Here is a 24545-nt window from a genome sequence, read left to right as displayed (position 1 = left end):
TAGCTTGGCGCTCTTACTTGCAATGACTCACTGCCTTGTAATGGTAAAACATTTTAACACATGCATTGTTTTATATCTTGCTTATCTTTTTATTTATAAAAGACTTAACATCTCATTTAAAAAGTGAAAGTGACTTTTTTGTAATGTAAGAAGTACACAAAATTGCAATGTATATAAAGTGCAGCTACTGCAATATCTCAAGGTACTTGACTCCATGTTGCAGTAACTTTTAAAATGGAATGTAGGACTCTTTATGGAGCTAATTTGTATACTAATAAGCCTGCACTATGGCAAATATTGTGCCTATTTGGATTATTTAGAAAAATGGTATTGCACATTTTTCTGATATTGACTATATTTATATTGGTGACAATCATATGAAATAAATTTTATATGTGTACAAAAACTTTATAGACAGTTCACAAATCGAATAGAGCAGCTAAGAATTATTCTAGGGTATTTTGAATAACATAATTAACTTGTTTTCATACAGATAATTATCTATATATTAAAATTTCTGGGAATGTTTTCAAAGTTTCCCTACATTTAAAATTTTATTATTGGATCTCCTTGGATGTGTACAATTGATCCTCATGAAAAGCTACTGCTTCATAAAGGGATTTCCAAGCTGGAAACAGACAGTGTGTAGCTTTATGTTTGCCAAATGTTGCCATCTTAAAATCTTGACTGTTGAAACAATAACATTTTGGCTGCTTTTATAACACTCATTTAATGTTTGCAGTTTAGTAAATGTGCATTTTTATAAACAGAGGGCTTACCTAATTAAACTGGACCAGTGTAAGAAGTAGGTCAATGTATTGTGAACAAAATAATCCCAATATGGTTGGGTTATGGAACAGCTCAATTTTGCTCATTGAGTTCTATCGATTTTTGGCAGAGAGGAAAGAAAGAAAGAACAGATGGTGAAAGAAAGAAATTGAGCTGCTGGTGATGGAATACACTATCACACTGAATTATAAAGAATGGTGCTCCAATCCCCTGAATAGTTATTTCAATTAGAGTAGAAAATCAACATATACTGCTTATTTCTGAAGCAACAGAATATTTTCAACAGAAATGAACATAGAGTTCAGTTTCAAATTGTGATGAACCAACGTCAATTATATGATATCACATGAAGGGGAAAGGTTGCTATCTGCAGTTGGGTTGATTAAACAGCTAAACTGTATTTCCCTGTTTGGATTGGAGAATGGAGAGGGATTTACACTTCTTCATTCACAATTTGAGTGTTCAAACCTGAGGGATTTATAACACTTAGAAATAGGTGAAGCTTTTATATATATGTAAATTACATGCAAATATGTAAATTCACACCTTTGCCCTGAAAAAGATTAGAAAGTGTCCTATTTTAAAATAAACAAAATCACTAAAAAAAATTCATCCTTTTCAAAATAATAACATGAAGTTCTCAATTTAGAATAATATAGCAAATTAATTTCATGTAGGTATTTGTATCTACTCTATTGTTGTATCATATAAGTCTGGATAAATAGTATCTTAAACAGCTAAAGCATAGTTGCATGTAAGGTTTATAAAAAAACAAAATAAGACAAATATAAAAATATTTATACTTTAATTCTTATACTTTAAATGAACTGTTTTGATAAGAATGTATCATATTAAGAGTGGACAAAACTATTTTAATCCTAAACATTTCAGGTTGTTTTAGCAAACACTATATTGTATTCTGCTTAAATAACAGTATCACCATTTTGAGTCTTTTGTAAATGCTGTCTCATGAGAATAGCAACTTAAAGCCATATCAGGTTGCTTCAAACAAGGGTCAAAAAGAGAAAGAAGAGCCATTAAGTGGTAGAGAAAGGCAGCTAAATGATCAAAAGCAATAGTTCACTATACTTTTTCAAATCTCCCAAATACTCTTTTTAAGTGTTAAGCTAGAGTTTGTCTATATTTTGTGAGTTAACCAACCACTATATTCATTTGTACATCTCCATATTGGTAGTCACTAGGATTAAATTGACCTCTGATCTCTAAAAGAGCAAAATGAATGGCTCAGTCATTTTCTAGTATCATTTCAGTGCAGGCATCTGCAAACTTTTTCTAAGGGTCATAAAGTAAATATATTTGACACTGCAGGCCAAGAGGCAACACCGAGAATACCATTTGTATGTACAACATTAGAGAGCATATTTCCATATATCTTTTATCGACAATATTCAAAACATTATTTATGGAACTGAAGTTTGAATTTCATATAATTTTCATATCACAAAACATTCTTTTGATTTTGCTTTTAATCCTTTAAATATGCAAAATCTCTTCTTAACTTGTAGGCTGTAAAAAACAGGCAGCAGGCTGGATTTGGGCCATAGACTAAGATTTGCCAAACTCTGATTTAATCTATTGTTTTATTTTTGTTTTGGAAAGTTGTTATAGAAAAAGACACAAATTTCTTTACCTGAAGAAATATAGATCTCTTAACCCGAGATTTTTGTTTCTGAGATATGTACCTGGATGAGTTTTGGAAAAATATTAAACAATTCAATGACTGAATTCTGAGTTCTCTTGTATCCCAGTCACAAGGTAAAGGATAAGGTTTTGTTTCTCCCAACACTTTATGATTTTATTTTAAGAAGAAACATATAGTGAGAGGCAACTATTTTTTAAAGCAAAAGCAGTTACTATTTAATATTTTAATTATTGCATACATCCCAAGTTTGGCTGGCCTATTTTTCTCATACCATCTTTTAAAATAACATTCTTAATCATTAAAAAAAAGTAAGAATCTTCAATTGAACCTTCTGAAATATTTTTAAAAGTTTTACAAAAATTGCTATTTTGTTTATGAGAAAGATATAATCAAATACATTTTAATATAATGTTAAAACCAAGCATGACTCAAATTCTCCACCCAGTTACCTGATGGTGCCATACACTGAGTGTTAGAGGACAAGGAAAATCTTTGGAACTTTACATGAACCAGGTCCAAGTATCTAGCAATGCTGGGGTAATATTTGGATATTAGGAAGTGATTCATGGTTTAGAGAGTAAATCATGTGAAACATAAAGAGTTTTTGCATCATTACAGCCTCAACCAGACACAATATAGACGTTTCACTTGAGTTTTGAATAAAATTTTCTTGAAGTCTATAATATAATAATAGTTTGTATGCTGAAACAATTTAAGTATTAACAAAAAACAGAGGCTAGAACTATTTGCTTTTGCAAAAGTTACTTTTTTATATTAATATATTACCTTTGTTATTTCGGTAAACTTAATTATGTAATTGCACAATTAGCTATGCACTACTGGAAAACTGTACATTAGAATGCTCTTCAAAACACAATGAAAGTTTTTGGAGAAATCCACATTTTTCCCCAAATAAAGATAGAATAAATGAAGATGTAGATTAATCTGCATGCAGTACTAATTGTTCATTTTTATATGTAGTATTTATGCTTAGAGAAAAAGATTTCACTTTTTCTGAAATTTTAGGTATTACTGTGTGCTTTAATTTACGAAAAGAAAAAGTCTCTGGTTAACTTCTTGGAAACATAATATTCTCTTATATGTTTAGCATCTCAAATCTAATAGAAGTAATTTGTAGTAAGAATTTTTAGGATTCTACTTTTAGTTCTTTGAGGATTCTGTGATTTTATTGCTAAGTTTTTCTAAAGTTATTTTTTTCTACTGTAATGATTATGCACAATTGCACAGTTGCATCCTTTGAACAATGGTCTCTGCCAATTTTCTGGAATCAGATCTTCAACTAGAGCACTGCTTAAAAGTAAGTAACTGTGAAAATTCTGGTTTTTTTCCCATTACTTGTTTTACATTTAGCCTTAGTTTCCTCATCTATAAAATGATGGAAAATAATGTCCATTGTCTGGGATTGCTGTATCAATTTCATGGAATAGTTTACATAAAATTTTAGTACTGTTTCTGTCCAATAATAAATTTTCATTAAGTGGGTATTATTGATATTATTTTTATCATCACCATTATTTATTGTAACAGAAACATAGAATTATATTTTAACACGTTAACTGCGATGTGAGTTGTATTTAACTCATGCTAGTTTTGAGCCCAGGGCCTTGTGAAACATATGTAACTCACATATCTCTTTACCTTGGGAACTGCATGAACTATTTTTCAAGTTGCTTATAATTCACATACAGAAAACAATAAAAAAATAACAAATTTTTCATTCAATTAGAAAGGACCATTTTGTTTCCAAAGCTTTTATTCTATTTTCATAATAAAACACCGTGGCTCATGGAAAAAAATTTTTCTCTAGTGTGTCAGTCAATGTGTTAAAGTAACATTAAAAGCAATTATTTTACAGCTAACCTTATTTCAAACTGCATTATGCACCAACATTAGGGAATGCCAACCATCCTCCGTAAAATGGAATAGGAAGATTGATCTCAAGCTGGCACCTGACCAAATTACCTAGCCCAGCTGGACATCCTGACTGGCACCTTTCCCTTGCTTAGGGGGCAGGAGCGTTCACCACTAGGAGGCACATGGGCAAGTGTAGTAAACAGCTGTCTGTGTTATTTGGGACACTCGTTCTAAGGTTGAAAAGGGGGGTTTTCCTGATATCAAGTTCCATTCATTTCCTTCACAAAGTCATCTGGATGTCTTAAAAGCAGAGTATGAAAAAAATGTTTAAACAGCTTTGGTTATCTAAATAATAACTGAAAACATTTTGGTTGGAAACCTACAGTGGCCTTTTTTCTTTTCTAGGTTATAACATCCAGCATTGTGAATAAAACAATCTGATGATCACTGCATCAGGTGTATGTATGTGCTATTAAAAGCCTGACATGTGAATCCTAAAGGTCTGGATTCTGGAAGAAGACATTGGAGCAGACTCTATGAACCTTGCCTGCCCCACAAAAGAATGCTCTGAAGTTTTATAGCAGTTTTTATTTATGGTCACAGTGATTCACCAACACTAACAAGCATTAAATTTTCATAGCACTCCTATCACTTTATTTGGCATGAGAAATGCTAAATATACTACAATCTAAATATGCAATTTTGAATTACTCCCAATATTTTTCTTTCCTAAGAACCATTGTTTCTATTTAGTTGCTGGCCTTTTGCTGGCCTTTTAAATAATACAATAATTTTGTTTCTTGGAATTTATAGATTGTTTAGGATGCAGTTCTTATATTTCAATTGATACAAATCTTGGTACAAAATGCACATTAAGAGGTTATGCTGTGGTATGTTGTAAATTGCTGAAGCAATTTAAATAAAGGACTCAATTAGCGTGAATACTAAGAACTTTGAAGAAAAAGACCATCCAAGTCAAAAAATTATTATCCAGACTGGAATAAAGATCAGAGGGGTGTAAATATGTTTTCTATTGGGATTTCTGCCACAAATGGTTCCTTTTTCCTGGATTTAATGGAAAACATACCATGAGTTTGATGTATACCTATCAAAAAGAAAAAAAATCATTTATAATCTTCTAAGATGTATGAGCATATTTATTTATGAAAGATGGTATGGCAAATGACGAGGGTGCCAGAGTAATGCCTACAGGAGTCTACCAAGTGAATAACTTAACATCTAAGACTTAAGAGTGGTAAGAACATTAAAGTATTTCTTCAAGCATTTAATGTAACTTTCAAATCTGACAGGGAGCATATCCTGGCATTCCCTGTTTACTCACATTTCCAAGCCACTTGGACAATGTTAGTTTGTGAACTGGAAGCAATGACTTTAACAAAAGTAAATAAGTCAAATAATTCAGTCTGCAGTGATTTTTCCTACTTTAGAATGCATTAGAACTTATTGTGTGCAACATTCAATTTCAGTAGTGAAGACAACGGACTTTGGAAATTGGAAAAATGGCACCATCTAAGCGTTCTTTCATTGTTGCATAATAATGTTTAGGCTTGGGCCATAAAATTAGACTGCATCGGTGGTGCTATCAAGTTTCTTGGAAATATTTTTGGAATAGTCTTCTATTATTAGGAACACTCAGGGAGAAAGTTAAGAAAATGCTACTTCAAAAGTAAAAAGGACGTGATGAAGCATGTTTGTTCAAATAAAGCTCATTCTACTGCATGAGTCATTTAAGTGAAAATATTTGAAAGAATAGACTTATAATCTAGAGGAATGCCTTTGAATTGTGATATCAGAAGAGAGAATGAAAAGAGGGTCAAACATACAGCCTTTACTTTATGTAGCTGGTATGCCATATGAAGCATATTTTTATCCATTACATATCAGAAAGCACATTATAATAAACTACCCTTAACATAGGTCATCTGTGTTTGGCTATCCTCAATAGGCTATGCATTTCATTCTCTTAAATGATTATGATATAAAGTGATCACCTTGGTCCTTTAGCTACAGCCTCTGCCCATTATTGTTACATAAGGTAAAACCTTTCTGTTCTTTTCCTGGACTAAAAAGAAATGACGTATTGTTAAGCACATTTTCAATAATAAGTGAAATTTAATGAGATTATGGGAGAATGTTATCATTTGGTAATGATGACAGCTTAATTTTTATGTTTTGTTCTATGAATGGTATTTATTATGTTCACTTTTTATAAAGTACATGCATAAAAGATGCCAGTTATTGTTATCCAATAATTAAATATCATCTATAAAAGTTTAAATAGTTTTGCAAGTTAAAGTTGTTTCCTGTCTCAAATGAATAAGAAATGTTAAGAAAAAAATGAATGTGTTAACTGATTTATTTTTAAGGATGATTTTTCTCTTCCCCAATCCACCTCACAGCATCTATTTCCTTTCCTGGATTCTGTTCTTCTCATTTGATTTACTTCCGTCCCTTTAATTGTCTTGAGCAACTTCTGGATAGATCATTATATCAAACAACAGTATTGTCAGCAGTAACTACTGGAATATCTAGTCATCTTGGTCTTTCAACTCTCTCCTATTACATACATCTTGGCTTAGTTACCAAGAATCAATCTTTTCAAAAGACAAATAGAATAATAGACAATCATACACAACAATTATTGTCTCCTGCAGCATGTTTAGCTACACTGAATGAAATGATTTATTCAACCAAAGGGTTAATACAATGTGGGAAATGAGCAGTCAAATGAATTGTCTTTTTCCTCCCCAAATATAGTTTATGTATTTACCTAATTGCTAACACCATTATCTCAACTCTTGAGTTATCTTACTTGCGCTGTTCCTTTAATCCTCAGCTCTCATTTCGATCCTTTGTGAAGAATGCCTCTTTTGCTTTTCCATTACACTTATAATTTATTCTTCACTTTTATAACTTGACCTGATGCCTTATATTGTGAAGAAGTCTTACGTTTTCTATTACTAATATTAACATTTTCTGAGCACTTTGCTTAGTGCTCCACATGTATTATCCATTACACATTTTTAAAAGGCACTGGCCAAGTCTCATCTACATGAAAATGCAAAAGGGGTAGACCTTTTATTATCCCCGTCTTACAAATAAATACTGCATCTTAGTCAAAGGCAATTAGTGTCAGATTTGAGCTCAAATCTCTCTAATCCCTAAAACCATACTCTTAGTTTTACTATACTGATTCCAAAGAGATTGTAGCTCTGCACCTAAAATGTACTCAAATATATCAAATAAAATAATACTTATTGAAATTATATGAATTACTTAATTATTTTCATTGGAAACTAAAGGTGAAAGAGGGTACAGCTAGATACTGAGTACCTCTTTTGTGGCATGCATTGTATGTTCAGAGAAGTCAAGTTATTTGCCAATAGTTATTCAGTTAGTACCTGAACTTATCTGATGTTCTCTTATGCCTAGGCAACATAAAATACTAAACATTTAATGAGATACCCTTGACACTTGCTGTCTTGCTTTTTCATTTATTCTATTTTTTTCATCTAGATTTTTCTCCATTCTCCCCTCCCATCCATGCCTGCTAAAAGGTTGTTTGCTGCCCACCTCAAATGCTTCTTCTCACATTAAAACTTTCCTCATCGTTTGCTTTGAGGTGGTATCTAAATTTTCTGAATTCTCAGAGTTCTTTTTTGGGATATATCACTCTTTGCACATTTTACCCATAATGTGTGTTTTGATATATTTGCCTGCCTTCCTCACTGTATGCAAGCACTTTTAGGTAGAAAGCATGTCATATATTTATCTGTACATATCACATAATTTATATTGTACTGCATTATATATCATATTAGTACTTATTAGAGGAATGAGCAAAGTTTATAAAGAGTTGTTGGTCACTGATATACTCAGATTTTTAGAACTGGCTCCCATTGCATCATTATCTGCCACTCCATTCCATAAAAGTCTAAATCACATTGCTGCTTCTCAGGTATGCAGTATGCATTAATGCCTTGTGTCTCCAGTCAGAGTGCTTCTACTAGAAAGCCCTTCTCCATCCTTTCTTGCAGAATGTTTCTCATCTTTATAGGGTCAGCATAACTTTCATTCCCTGTATAAAACCTGTTTTCCTAATAGCTCAATAACATACCATTGTTACCTCTGAACTTCAAAGCATTTTGTTCTATATCTAAATGATAGACAAATTTTCCTTATCATTATGTGATATACTTTCTCCAGCACTATGTTGTGATGTCTTGAGAAAAGAGATTAACCCTATGTGTCTTTCTACTCCCAGTAATCAGTACAGTGATTGGTGTACAATAATATTTAGTAAATCTTTGTTCATTTGAAATGGATTTAAAAGTTTTAAAATAACATTTCCTGGATGAGAAATAGTAAGTAAAGAAGCAAGAGTGCAATAGTACAGATATACCCCAAGAGTTATCAGAGTTGCACTGGAGCCCTAGACCAAACTGCAACACCCCCATCCCCACATGCACACACAGATTTATCTGCATTGAATGAATTTTCTCTCTTCTAGCACTTTTCACTTCCAGTATGTTTAGTCATTGCTTCTGTGCTCGGCCCCTCTGTTCCTGGTCATTCTCTTTCACCTTTCTTCCCTCTACCATTGTGGTCTGAAATGAACTTTAAAGGGCAACTGGCATTTATTTGGGAGACTGTGGAATCAATTCTATTTTTGAAAATTTTATGTTTTTTTAAAAAATTAGCCTGGATATGTACTAAACCCTAAGTAGCCTAAGTTGATTCTGAAGGGTAAGGTCCTCTGTGTGAGGGCTGTGCCCTTTTCCTCTGTCCCAGTTCTCCCAGGTCCTGGCACACAACCTGACTGCATGAAGAATGACAGGTTGAGCCAAGACTTGCAGGCTATTTCTTTCTTTTAAATATTGACAAATTTTATTGAGATACTTAGTATAATGATTCAATTCTTGGTTCCCTTAAGTAATGATGTTAGAATGACTGAAGTTTTGTTTGTTTGATTTTTTTTTTTTAATAAGCAAGTTGGGAATGCAATGGACATAATTTCTAACAAAATATAACGTCCTACTTTTGGTGCATTGTAAAGTTATTAATACAATGCTTAAATGTTCATCTTTGATTATTTTATTTTGCTCTGTTTTTGTTCCCTCCTCAAATTTGTGTGTGTCTCTGTGTGCGTGTGTGTGTATTTACAGGTCTAGTGACACTACTTTGAATTTGTGTTATTTTAATATCCGGCTTTACATATAGCAGATGATAAAAATATTTTAAAAGAGGCAGAGCATCATCACATTGAGACTATGAGTTTCATTGTTTTGCATTTGAGGAAAGGAAACATTTATTTTTATTATATCCATTTCCTTTTCAAGGAGATTTGATTCAGGTTTACATGTTCAAAATTTATGAGATGTTATGAAACATATACATATACACACACATACACATATATTAGTAGAAAGAGTATATTATAGGAAAAAAACCAAACTGATATCATGCTAAAATAAAATAGGAGTGGGGCTATTTATTTTAATAAAAGTTAACTGTAGTCAGTTTAAAATGCTACTCTTGGCAAAAGTAGTTTTTTAGGGATAGAGTGATGTAATTATGTCTAACTACAGCTACTTACATTTTAACAATTACTTAAGGAAAAAAATATTTGCCTTTGAATATTGTGTCCTAAAAATAATTTAACAGCACAAAGCAGAACTATATTTTACATTTATTGGACTCTACTAAGAAAACACTAACAGCTTTACAAATTCATCACTGATAATTTTACATTTAAGTTACTATTAAAAGAAAAGTTGCTCTTTGTGATGTGGTTATAATTTATAACCACAGACAGTCTAAGTTTTTAAGCTAAAACTATACCTCACCTTCACATATCATTTACATATACTGATTGCTTCCACATGTCTGGCATAAGGTAAAATAGTTTATGAGTACTGTAATACAGTTAAAGCCACAATGAAATAAAATTCATCTTTGTCTAGAGTACCTCCGAAATGTATTCATGTTGGTGCATAAAGTGTTTTCCAAAAGAGTTCTGTCTTCCAGAAATGCCCTATAAAAAGCTGACTGTGGTTAGTGTCACCTCCTTTCCTAACGATGTCTCGATTTCCCAGTCTGGCTTCCAAGTGTCTTCTGTTAGACAAAAGCCCCTTTAAGTTACTCTCAACATGTTCTTCATCCTATTTACTAGCTTCAGACTGCAAGTTTATTTATTTATTTTTTTTTGAGTGACTGAATATCCTCTTTCCTGCAAATGGGTTATTTGCGATCACAGGTGGTTCATAGGATTGGTCAGAAAGACTCAGACTTTATATCTACAGTGTTTCATTCAGACTCGGGGACATATTAAATAGGAATATTGTGCTAATTCCTGTGTGGATTCAATACTTCTTAAGTTGTCATGAAGGATGTTGTGTCTTCATGGACCAGGTCATAATAAAATAATATTCAGGGCAACCATTACGCCACTTGAGAGGATATGCTGTAAGTACAGGAGCAAATAAAACTAGTCATTTCCTGGTTATTTTTACTGAATGCTAAATGACTGACTTTAGTTCATGTTGAAAATATGACTTGGAACTTACAGTCTGTGAGATGCAGCCAACCTTTTCCCTTAGAAACAGGTGCTTCCTTGCTCAGCCTGACCCAGTGAGTATTCATAGCCAGAAGACCTAAAAATCAGGTCTCCTTTCATCCCCATCATTAACTTCATGTATACACTCATTATAGATTCCATTGAAATTACACTTACAACTGTGTTAACCACCAAGAGGTCTACAGTCTAAAGACATTTAGCTTCACCTAAGTGTGGGTGAAAGACTGAAAGACCTAATTTTAGACTCAGCTTTTTTTTTTCTTTTTTGGATCAATTGTTTATTTGAAACACTACCTTTTTACAAAGCCTCTTCATACCTTCACTGGCTAGCTGATAGTGACAACTTTTATGTTTTTAAATATTCACACTATTATACCACAGTTATTTGAAAGCATACCACAAATAAAGCAATTTTGGTTTTTGATATTATTATTTTTAATATAATTCACAAAACAAGTAACAGCTAAAGAACATATACAGGTAAACCCACTCCAAAGAAGCAAAACACTGTAACCCAGAACCTACACGATTATTAATCTGCCTCAAGGAATTAACAGTTATTGAATATCTTCTATGTATCAAGCACTGACTGAGCACCCTAAACATGTACTGTCATTGTCCCTATAACAGCTTCCATAAGGTAGTTGTGTTCTCCAAATTAGAGGAGGGGAATCTGAGGCTGAAAAAGTAATGCCACCCACAGGCCTCACACCCAGAAAGTGCCAGAGACCATGCAACGCTTTCATCACTATGATAAAGTTACTCTTGTCTTTGTGAATTTTCTTTCTAGTAAATTTGAAAACTCCATTAATTTTCAATAAGCCAACATGTAGGAATTAGATACTGTAAATTCAGTATGACTTACCACTTAGTAATCATAAGTAATAATAGTGCATATTAACAAATATATTTTTAACTGAATAGATGCTATAATTTTGCAAATTCCAAGAATGAAATTTTATTCTTTTGGAAATAGGAAAACACAATATATCTGGCACACTAAGGACATTCAGCCACTATTTTCATCTATAAAGAAAACTCAATGGTGTAAAAAATATGGTGTGATATGAATAGAACATTAAAGTGGGTGAATGTGGTCCATGGTGTGTGTTATATGTGGTACAGCTCAGTAGTACAGACTTAGATCTGTACTAAAGGAACAAATTATTATACCATCACTAATTTCACTTTCTTACATGGAATCTGATTAAAATAGACTAAACAGTCTGTCAAAATTAACGTGATGATGTTAATATAGTTGTGGACAGAACTGTCATAGAGTAGATAGTTTTCCTCAATTTGACAGCTGAAGAGCAAAGTCAATCAGATAATTATTAATCTAGGTCTGATGAAACCAGAGTGGACTAAACAGACATTGACTAGGCTTTGCTAAGTAATTTTACAAGTGCCAGAAAGAAGCTTTTTTTGATCATTTGGTTTCATTTTGTTGTTATATTAGAAATCTTTCTTAAGTAGTTGTCTGGATGAGGAGGCTGAATGACAGAGAGGACGTCTCTGTGTTGGAGTGTGCAAAGGAAACCTTAATTCTGTGCTGAATAGGCACCTTGGGAAGCAAAAGAAGTCTGGGACGCTATTGAACGTGAAGATCACGCAGTGAAAAGTAAGAACCTCCATGGCTCAGGGCCAGTGTGTGTGAGCCTAGCTCTAGATTGATCTGCTAAAACGCCGCCACAAAAATAAAAGGTTTCTAACCTCCTTCCACAAGGAACTTGAGGGCTTTTGATGTTTAAGGCCTGGAAACTTTTCCCATACCCCCAGGAGAGAATTAATAAGATTTTGTTTTCAAAAGAATAGCCTTAAACAAGATTTATTTGGGTAGGTCAAGAAGATATGGACTGAAGATTTGTATTTCCAGAGAAAAAGGGGGGAGGTGCAGAATTAGGTGGGGTTTTTTGTGTGGTTTTTTTTTTTTAAAGTTCTATATTTCAAACCTGAAAAGCTAGAAGGCTACTATATTGGGGGAATCTGTGTCCTGATCACACCTTGCATTGCGGAGGTATAAGGGCTTGAGAATAGAAGCATTACTTGCATGCTTGTGGAGGCAAGACACTAAGTGCGATCGATGGTCTGGAGCCAAGATGATGAGGCGGCTCAGTGGAAGGGCTGCTGAAATAGGCCTCTTGGTAACTTCCTGGAGTAGCAGCACCCAAAAGAGAGCAGAGAACTTGGCTGGATGCAGCACTGAACAATAGAAGCTGCCCTGGAAAGGTCCAGGACCCAAGATCATACCCAATCCTGAACCACTTAAGACCTGACACTAAGCAAAGAGAGAAACTGTCTCCAAAGACCCTCACCCAAATCCTCTACTCTAATGATTGGCATTCCACTTTCCATAATTCCCAAATAAATGTAATATTAGTTAGGAAAATAACAGCATTTGTATTAGAGTGTTATGGATGCACACACACACATATATACTAATTATAAACACAGGGACTTATGTATTTCTTTATCTATATACAATTCTGCAAGCACAAGGAACTATACAATTATAACCAAAATTCCAGAAGTGACTTTTTAAAATTTGCATTGCAAAATGCCATGAACCTACAACTTTGTCTAATATATTATGAAATGTTCCCAGATCTTATTAGTGTTTATTCTGAAACTAATTTTTAAGTGAGCCAGAGAAACATCCTGAACAAAATCAATGTGCTAAGTGGATTAGAATATATGCAATATGTGACTTTACATTTAAAGATATGTGGCATGTGACAGAAATACAGTTAAGGGAGTGTTTTATAATAATACCTATGATATAGATGCCATAAGAATCTCCATATTAAAAGCAAACATCTTTGTAAAATAGAAACTGCTCTTTTCATGACTTATTGGTAAATTAAAGAAATAATAAGTAAAGCAGAAAAAATAAAAGTCAACTAGAAAAACAAGAAGAAACAAACATTGTAAATCAGCATATTTTATAATCTCAAAAAACTCTAACAACAGTGCTTCGAACATTGGATAACCAAACTCAGCTCACCTTTCTTTTTTCCTTTGGTTAGAAAGAAGCCTGTTCGTATATTTTATAGATAAATTCTAAAGAAGAGATAGACAAGCTCAAATGACTCCGTGACCACTATGGACAGTTTTTATGTGCCACTTGTCCCTCCTGATGTCATTTTTAATCATACCTAGGCAACCGCATGTTAACTCAATGAAATTTCTAGCCTGCTATGCTGCAGCTTAAGTTATATAAATTACTTAAAATATATTGCTGCTTTTCTAAAAAGAAAAACAAATCACAAAGAAACAGTTTTTGATAGCAGTGGTTACCAGTCCTCTCTACTTTTACCTTCTCTCATTTTTCCTGTCATTCAAGGCTCATTTCCTTGTGCTCTATTTTAAAAAGCCCCCTAAAGTCTTTAGGTAGATGTGATATCACCTTCCTTAGAAGTCCTACTATATTTTCCTTTTTTTAATACAAAAATCTATTCATTCATGAAGAAATCTGACAGATGACTTATGTGGCTTTATGTCTATGTCTTATATATAGAATGCAAGTAGGAGACACTTAATAACGATAATAACTAATATTTGTAAATAAAGTTTGCAAAACTGATAAAATGTAGCCTCTATTACACTAATTCTTAACGAATGATAAAAGAGTTTATTCTCTTGAAATTTCACATTTGAGGATAAAACTTAAAATTTCTGACCCACATTATGAAGATTCATAAGTAATTGTATAGCTTGGATTTGACTTCAAGTGTAAATTACTTTGTTTTAAAGTTTTGCCCAAATATATTTCTTAAAGATTGGGACTAAGTATTAATGATATTTTAATACTACTTAAGAGATAGGATTTGTATGTAACAGTTCTGTTGGTCGTTGTCCTATTGTCCTTTCCTGATGATATTTCTACCTTGTCACAAGAATAGAATATGTATATTTTAAGAAATTTTTATTAAACATTATAAATTCATTTTATTCTAAATACCAGTCTGTAGACCTATATATAAGTGGCCCAAGGAAATTAGCCTTATCTTTCCACACCCTATCAATGCTATGAGCTCAGGGCTTAAACAAATAACTCAATATATATTTTGTATATTTGCACTTCAACACAGATTCTTGTGGTATTTCCTATCGCATTTACTCTCTTGAGCAAGTGGAGCGAGGGAGCCTGAGCTGAGGATGGAAGTGGATGGTGCTCCTAGGCTGCAGAACACAAGGTCAAGGGGAGGAAGAGATTGACTTGGAGATGAAGTGCAAGGGGCAATGAGCAACTGTTGCTCTTGATAAGTGCAAGAGAGGAAGCAAGAAAGGCTCTGAAATGCTAAATCTCAGCAAGTTTTCCAAGAGCAAAGCGAGGATTCTCCAAAAAACGTAGACAGTGAAAAATTGTCAGTTTAAATTGTTCAACAATTATACTTTCAACTTCTACTCAAATGTTCAAACACAATGAGACTGAAGATGAGACATGTTCCTTTATCTTTAGCCACTATTTTGTTTTAGCGTAATCTCACTTTCTTTCCTGGCTGTGTGTACTATGACATAATAAGAGATTAAGGAAAATCAGGGTATTCGTCTAAAGGAATGAAACAGTTTCTCAGTCTGGTTTATAGAATCTTCCAACATGCACATATTGTATATTTTCCATCTCTTACCTGCAGGCAAACAAACATGACCTGGATACTTTCTGATTCAGACCTGGAATAGGCTTGGTTCAGAAGGAGACATTGCCTGTAGAGATAGCACTGCCTCACACCCTCTGTGCACTCCTAAGTGCCTCCGCTGATACCCTCCTACCCCGGCATCTAGCACTGCACTGACTGTCTCTACAATATTATAACATACACTTCACTTATAACAAATTGATTTATTATAAATTTGCATTCTTTTTGTATCTGAAATGAATTTTGTTTCATTAACAGGTATACTTTTGATTTAAAAACAAGGTGTGCCAAATAAAGCACAGCATCATTCAAAAGTGAGTGACTCTGTGCTAGTCATTGACAATATAAAGATGAAAATATTACGTATCCAGTCTGGAGAACCTCATAATCTGGCACAACAATGATGATTCACACAAGTAGTTTCACAGATTGAAGAAGTTATTTGACATATTCAATAGAACTAAGCTTCGGAACTAAGCTTTTACGGATGAAGACTCAAGTGGGTGATGTGGTATTTTATCTAAAGATATGCTTATGATTGCAGTAGTACTTAAAGTTACTGTAAGATTTGGTCAACATTGATCGTTTCCCACACCACATCTGTCCTAGCAAGGGAAACTCAGAAAGGCAGGTTTAATGACTCATTCAGGAGATGACAAGACTCTTTAAATTTGCGGTCCCTTTACGTTTTACCCTCAGCTTGTAAAAAATACTAAGACCAAATTATTCTCCATATTTATCAACAAAATTTTATTTTTGCTTATCCTCTTTCCCTAATTCAAGTATAAATTGTGTATTTTCTTATCCTGGGTTTGACAGAGTCCAGCTTTGTTTCTGTTTGGAAATAGTGTGCGAATTCCCTATTTATACTGATGTTTATGTCTTGGCAATAGAAGGAGATAGTAGCTGGAGACATTTAGACTTATTAGTGTCGGATGGAATTTATTCATTCTTCCATGATAACAATTTAAAACAACCTACAATTTAAAAGTAGTCATTTTTTAAAAAAATACCAAATGTAATTTTTTAAACATTATTTTATCTTCTCAACTAGCTACTCTCAAATGATTGCAATAGTGTGCCACAGGCAGGCTATCTCATTCCCGGTAAGCACACTTTAGGACATTAAATATATACACATACACACATATATAAAATGTTATATATTATAATGTGTAATGTTTAATATCTAGGCACATGAAACTGTCCTTCCATCATTCTAATGATTGGTATCACTATTTCACCCATTATTTTGTTTTATACTTTATAGATCAGCCTCACATATAAAGTATCATTTAAGTTAAAGCATACTTCTTTAGTTCTTTACTTATAATCATTTACTTTTTCAGGGTCAATATGTATAAATACATGCATGCAAAGAGCACATAAATATCTTTAGCAAATTCCATTTTAACTAATGCTTCTGTTTGGTGCATGTAACATCTCATGACTCTTATGCCAGTTTTTCCAATCTTGGCCTCCACATTCTTTCCTGTGTGTATTTATCCTAGCAGCCTGCCCATTTGTAAACTAATGAAAGAGCTGTCACAAATTACTAGTGCCACCTATTAGTGGAAGCGTAGAACTGCAAATCATGATAATTCCTTTTAATAGCATCTTAGAAGTCATGAGGGCTAAAAGCCATCCCAGGATTCACACTTGTTCTAATTTATGTTTACAACTGCTAGTTTTGTTTAAAATAAGCCCTAACTCCATACATTAAACTTAGTTCAATATTGTCTTGAGTTTTGGTGATTTTACTTACAATGTTGCATCCATGGATCATTTTATTATAGATTTTTAAATAAAGCTTTGATAAAAGCAATGCATTATCTGATTAATATGTAACTCTCTACTATGTAATATCATGACTTTATAAATAAAACTTGTTAGATAATGATCAATTCAAAATTTAGTTTAATATTGATCATTTTGGAAGATTTTATAAAAATTCAAGTATAAGTTTTATTTAGGATGGTCCTGACTTTAGATTTAAAAATTCTTCAAAAATTGTGAAGGTGTGGTATTTTGACCTTTGAAGCTATGATGCATAGATGTGTCATTGAAGTTTAAAAGAGAAAAATTGGGATGAAGCTAAAATACATGATTTCTTATGTACAACTTATAAAGTTCATGATAACTTTAAAATACAAGCTTCTTAAAGCACACACCTGAAAATATGACATAAAATTTAATCCAGAATATAATTATATATCCACAGTAAGCATAATATCTTCTGCAACCAACAGTTTAACGTTTATTTTTGCTACGAGGAACATATATAATTGTATTTATTCTAATTAAATTTATTCCTGAAACATCCTCCAATTACATTAAATCTTGAGCATCAAATTGAAATATAATTGACCCAAATTTGCAATATATTTGTTAATTCTGTTGTTTGATTTATGCGTGATAATTAAAAGTCAGAAAACAGAGAAATTAGATATCACAGATCTCTATATCTACTTGGCTAAATATGTAGGTATTTCATGTCATTGACAATAATAGACTCTAGAAATAATTCATAAGAAGAGAAAAAATGCAAAAAGTTAGAATAGAAAACATCTATTCTGAATTCAGATTCATTCAAGTTAGTAATGACTGTATGTCATTTTTAAAAGTGGATGGGTTAGAGGCTTCTATGAAATGGTTGTGTGGTCTCAGCTTTTGGCAGCTTTAAGCAAAGAAGCCACTAACTGGAGATTTTCCCTAGCCCTCATTTGATATGACCAGCATTGAATCACAAGATGTGTGACTGAGGATTTTGTTTTATTTTATGTTCATTTTTTATTATTTTGCAAGGGCATTCTTGTGGAATAGATGAATTAAAAGTTCTAGATTTCAGTGGATTTAAATTCAAGATTTCAGAATCAAAATATGACTTGTAAAGTTAATAGAATTTGAGAAAAGGTCACATTAAATAAGAATCAACAAGTCAGTGACCTGGTGCCCAATATGCAGTGACTATCTGAGAAAAGGCATTGCAAAGGATGGATACATTCTTTATTCTATGCATATCTATGTGTGTGCACACGTGTGTGCATTGGCACTTGTGTGTCCTCCCGACCCCCATTTTTCCTAGAAACATTCCATTTTAGATGTGAGGAAATTGTTAGTATAAGACTAAGTCTATCCTATGCTATTATGTGAATACTTAAAATACCTCTAAAAACTTTCTAGGGCGCTCAAAAGATCACACTCACTCTATTTTTTATATATATGTATAAAATTTAAAATATGAATATCATTTTAAACTAGTAACAATTTTATTTGTGAAGAATTTTATTATTAAAACTTGTGGATTGATGCGAATACTTTCTTAATTATAAAATGAAGTTATGTTATTTTATATACTCAAATATATGTATGTTTACATATATGTACATAAATACGTGTGTGTATGCACAAACACTGCTTCGATAAAAGAAAATCTCTGAATGAAGTCAAAAAGTTTGATTAGAAAAATCATTATTCATATTAATTAGTTTTAGAAGCAATCACAATTTATTGAACAAAAGGTAAAGAAAACTTTTGCAAATTTTACTTCAGAATCTTTAAATAAAATTATCTTCTAGTATCAGAAAAATATGATGATTTTTGAATTAACTGATAATCTCATTCTTACAATAATTAAACAACTTGACTTTGGGGGAAAAAAACTTTAGAAAATATAAAAGGAAAGCCTTTAAAATGCCTGCCATTTATTTAAGTGCCATTTACTAAGTCCTCCCTATCAAGGTAAGGTTAAAATCATTGATTTAACCTTTAGGTTTGCAGGATCATCATCACATTGAGACTTACATGTGCCTTTGATTTCTACTGAAACTGAAGCACACAATGTCCTGGGAAAGCCCATTATATTGAATGATGGAACATTTGTCATTTATTTAAAACCCAAAGTCCAATCTATTTTCTTGTGATTCACGTAGTTTTCTGAAGACTTCATTGTACCACATATTCCAAATGGAATATAATGTTTTCTAGTAATTCATGAGAAAAGTTAAATTTGACTAGTTTTGTAGAAGAAATAAACAGTTATACACCATTTTGAAAAGAAACATTTTAACATTTAACTCTATTACAGATATTTAAAGAGGACAAAAGTATCTCTGAGTAAATGTTTCTTAAGGATAATTTCTATGTGACTGCTGAGATTTACAGAGTTCTCACATTTTCTTCCCCCATAAGGATTCTAAATCAGACTGGTTTAGAGGACAAGCCAGCATACCCCCATTTTTCTAATATTATCACTTCTCCAGATGGTCCTGAACACATCTATTCAATTCCTTTTTCCTAGAAAGTAAAGAGGTATCTTATTGGGTATGTATGTATATCCACTACAAAGGCTACCTTTTTGTTTTTACTTATTTTTCTTTCTAATTTAACGTATCAAATCTCTTTCATCTCCTCCTAGGCAAGATGACAAGTAGAAACTAAGCACAGTGATTGCCTGAAACTTCATCTTGGCAACTTTAGCAATGAGAGAGTTAATGGTGGATCTTTGAAAACAAGTGACCATGGGAAATTAAGGTTGGCAGGGATTTAACTCTTCATGAATCATGCTAGAATATTTTTAAGGGTAATGCAGTGGATGTTTTAACTGTGTTTGACATCTAATTAAGGAGGAACAAGAAGGAGCTAAAAAGAAGAAGAAAACCTCTATTATACTTTAGAAACAAAGTACTGACAATTGGCTACCAGGTGCTTTCTTTGGCAAAACAAGTATACATATAGAGACAAAAAGGTAATGACAGACCAATAAAATGACAGAAAATAATTGACTGGGTCATTCCTTTTATGCTTCTTGCTGTTGTTTATTTCACAGTATATTTTACCAAATTGCTAAGTTCTAGTAAATCAATATAATTATTATGTAGCTATAGGTCAATTTTTGATTTAAATGAAAGCAAAATAATTCTAATGGATGCCACTGCTATGAAAGGTATGTAAAGACAGTGTCAAAGACACACATCTTGTCAATATATAAGCTTGTTTCATTAGAAAAGTTTAAAGCATGTGTGCACAACAAAGGGATATTCCAATTAAATGCTATATTTTTAACATATAGAAAGGACAAGTGCCTCCTCTATAATAGAGAGTTCATTACCATGGAATGAAATTCTTGCAAAATAAAGAAACATAATTCTTTATTTTTATTTTATTTTATAATTTATTTAGCACTTAGACAAATATACTCAAATGTATTCAAATCTAGTAGATTTTAAAAATTTATTTCATGATTTTAAATTTGTTGATCTAAAATTATAGCCAATCACCACTCACATTTTTCAGAACTAAAGTTGTAAGTCAAACTTACTCATAAGGAACAAAACTTGGATACAGAGGACCATCAACCTAAGAATTATTTGATGACACCTTCCCAAGGAGTGAAAATAGAAAACAAAACTGATGAAAACACAGATGCCATAATATCATATACTATGGAAATAATTTTTAAAGACAGTTACTAAATACAAACATAATAGAGATTTAATTAAATATTTAATTGATGCTATATGATATTTTAAAACTTGAAAAATAAGTACAATTGCAATTTTGCTTGTTTATTCTTAAAATCTATTCCCAATTTGATAACCAAGAAAATATTATACTAAAAGATAAATATACTTTCCAATTAATGTATTTTATCTAACGAGTATTAAATCCAAATAAACACATTTTATAGGTGTTTAATTTTCTAATCCAAAGTGTGAAGATTACATCTTTCTTCCTTATTTGAGATCCTCATTCACACCAGAGCACTCAGAAAGAGATGCTCTCCATTATGTGAAAATTAAAGAATATGTTTTCTGGCATAATAACAATGTACAGTAGACAGATATCTCTACAGATAGATTCAATAATTTTCTTTTTCCTTATAAACTAAAATATAAGCACAGAGCTTCTCACTGCCCCACCCCCAATTCTGGAAATCTGAGAATCATAAGAAATCAACACCTTAGGGAGTAAAACTACTTGAGTTAGAACAGTTTAATCTTCAACTCCATTTAAATAATACCTGAGTCATATAAATATTTTCTGCCACTACAGTTATATATATCATTTTGGAATCTATTTTAGCATTACTTTATACATCTATCCATAAAATCTATCTAAACACATGTAGAACAAATATTGTCTTAAAAATTCTCACTAAAAAACAAGCACATACATTAAACTGTAACCAAATAAAGTACCATTTGATAAAGCTGCTTTTATTCTCTCTTTAATGTATACTTTTTAAAAAAGAAGTTCATCAGCTATCTATGCAACTAGAGAATAATGTCTATTCAATTCTCACTGAAGTACATATGGAATTAAATAACATTATATTTCAAAGACTTTAGCTTTACACCAATTAGCCAAATACACAGCCCTTTGTACAGTCATAACACACTGGAAAACTAGTCTGTTCTATCCAGTTTATATTCTCTTGGCAAACCATGATCTACTGCTTATGTTAAGCATCTGATTGTCAGATTTGAACAAACTGAATATTCATGATGACTATTAACCATTTAGTGTCTAAAACTAAGAAAATGCAATTCATCCTAACAATTATTATAGGTGAGACATGCACATCTACAAAGAGACAATTTTGCATTAGTATTTTTTAGAAAATATTTTCATAGAAGTCAAGTCAGAAAAATCAACAAAACATAGATAGGATCATAAGATATAAGGATCGGCATGTACCGGGCATGCAGCTCTTCTCTGCAAATGTGATTAAATGTTCTTTGTTTGCATTTAAATTGTCATATATCAATCAGAAGACATGCCTTTTTTTTTAAAAGAAAAGGTTTTAAATCATCTCAGCAAAATACAAATAATCACATAGGTTTTCTAGGTTAAACTAAAGGTTTGATGGCTTGGGTTGAGAAGGAGTTCAAGGAATGAAAGGGGGGGGGTGGATTACAAAGCTAGCCAAATAAAAGAAAAATAAAGATTTACCTTTGTAGGATAATTTCAGCCTTGGCACATTGTTCTTTCCATTTTGATAGTTTGCTCTTGCTGTAAGTAATACTCCCCAGAAAAGACAGACAATCCTAGTCAACCAGCCCATGCTGCAGACTCCGTAGGTCTCTATGCTGCTTTAGTCTTCCTTCCTGTATTGTGCCGCCAGAGAAGTTCAAACAATCTGGAAACTGGAGGTAACAGGTGATTTAGGTCAGTTTCATTCATAAATGCAGACAATCAAGACCTCATGGCAACACTAACACCTCTTCTTCTGTAACAGTCACTGAAGCACAGAAACTTCAAACCCTCCAAAAAGAAAAAAAAAAAAAAAAAAAAAAAAAAATCCGAGCCAGGCACCGGATAATGAGGTACAACTGTTGTGTGGAAAGAAAAAAAAAAAAAAAAATTAACAAGGGCTGCTGCAGTGGTGCTTAAGAAGCAGTTCCTTTTATCTAAGCTCCTCTGATAGCCGGTGGCAGACTCTAATCCCGCTCCCTGCTTCATTCGGCTCCGGGGAAGCAGAATGAAAGGGAAACAGAGAATGAGAGAGAGAGAGGGAGGGAGGAAGAGAGAGAGAGAGAGAGAGGAACCGTGAGCAGCGCGGACTTTTCCTGTACACATGTAGGGAGAGATGACACAAGATCCCACAGACAGGTTTTCCCAACACTCACTAGACTGGCTGACAATGGGAGAACAGGCGAGCTCAACCCACTCCCCTTCCCTCCTGTCACACAACACATGCAAAAACCATCTCGTAGAGATTAGAGCCGGGAGCAGAACCCTCCAGCGTGCCTGTGAAAGGCATGTAGCTATAAATTTACTTCCCAAGGCAAGCGTTGTTTTATAGCCATTTTTGGGTGCAATTTTGATTTAAAAAATCTGAATTCTGCTACCTACAAAATTTACAATTCACACTCATTATACAACCTTGCTGAACTTGTGTATTATGTGTGTGTAAGTATGTGTATGTGTGTGTGTGTATATATATATCTCCTCATCAATATAACTTTAACCTCTGAAGGTTTTAAAGCCTTGTTAGAGATCATTCCCTCCTTCCAACAAACCCTCTAGGCTCAACCACCCCCTTCCCCCGCCCTACTGCAATTTCAGCGCAGAAATTCCTAGTAAAGCCCATTTCAACAATCAGTTCAAGACAAATATAGGTCCTCTGAGAATTATAAATTACAACAGGGGATTCTCAAAAGGATACTCAGAATTTAAAAACATCTATGGTTTTCCAGCTTCTGGAATGCTCTGGCTAACATTTTTAATGCATCACATCTTATTAATTAAAGCCACTTCCCTAGTTTTGGTTTAAAGGGCAGAAGAAGATGACAAAGTTCACAAAAGTCCCTGCTGAGTGTCAAGGACCAACATAAAAAGAACATCTCTGTGTCTTCCTGAGCTGGTGAAGGGTTACTAAATTTTCTGTGGGACACATACACATGTATTCGGGCAGTCATACAAACACCATTAGTTCTCTCAAAAAGAGTCATGTTTGTCGTCTCTGAAATTTTTTCTCCAATTCTTCTTTCAGTTTTCCCCCAAACTGATATTCTTATAAGAATTTTTGAGAGAGTTGTATAAAAGTTGACAGGACAGAACTTTCCTTTCTTTCCTCCTCAACTCTTTCTGCCCTACCCCTCCTACCACTGCTCTCCACCCCCCACAGGCATACAGCACTTAAAACACAGAAGAAAGAGCTCAACTTCTATAATATGGAAACTTCTGGGCTGAAAGGAGAGGGTAAGTCTCACAATTAAAAACATAAACACAGAAAGTGGCTTGGTATTCTTACAAAAAATGATCTAAGCATTGTCATTACAGCTTTCATTACTTAATGTCTACAGACCAATAGAGAAAGAGCAGTTTCTCTCTCTCTCTCTCTCTCTCTCTCTCTCTCTGTGTGTGTGTGTGTGTGTATGTGTGTAGGTGGAGGAGGATGAAGAGGATTTAAAGAGAGAGAGAATGGGGGAAGGGGAGAAGGGAATCTATCTACTTCACTAAATTGATTCATCAA

The 24545-nt window shown here is 33.0% G+C and overlaps 1 protein-coding gene across 1 annotated transcript in view; it reads right to left on the bottom strand.

Moving 5' to 3' along the window:
• Window positions 1-22834, bottom strand: part of SEMA3A (semaphorin 3A) — a 205498-nt gene extending 182664 nt beyond the window's left edge. The window contains exon 1 of the mRNA XM_069461990.1: window positions 22520-22834. Within this exon, the coding sequence (XP_069318091.1) occupies window positions 22520-22631 (112 nt within the window). The 5' untranslated portion in view covers window positions 22632-22834. The remainder of the gene's footprint in view (window positions 1-22519) is intronic.
• Between the last annotated feature and the right edge of the window lie 1711 nt (window positions 22835-24545).

This window comes from Eulemur rufifrons, chromosome 29, assembly GCF_041146395.1.
Source record: "Eulemur rufifrons isolate Redbay chromosome 29, OSU_ERuf_1, whole genome shotgun sequence".
Classification (NCBI taxonomy): Eukaryota; Metazoa; Chordata; class Mammalia; order Primates; family Lemuridae; genus Eulemur; species Eulemur rufifrons.
The sequence above is the reverse complement of the archived record's forward strand: the minus strand, read 5'-3'. Positions and strand labels throughout refer to the sequence as shown.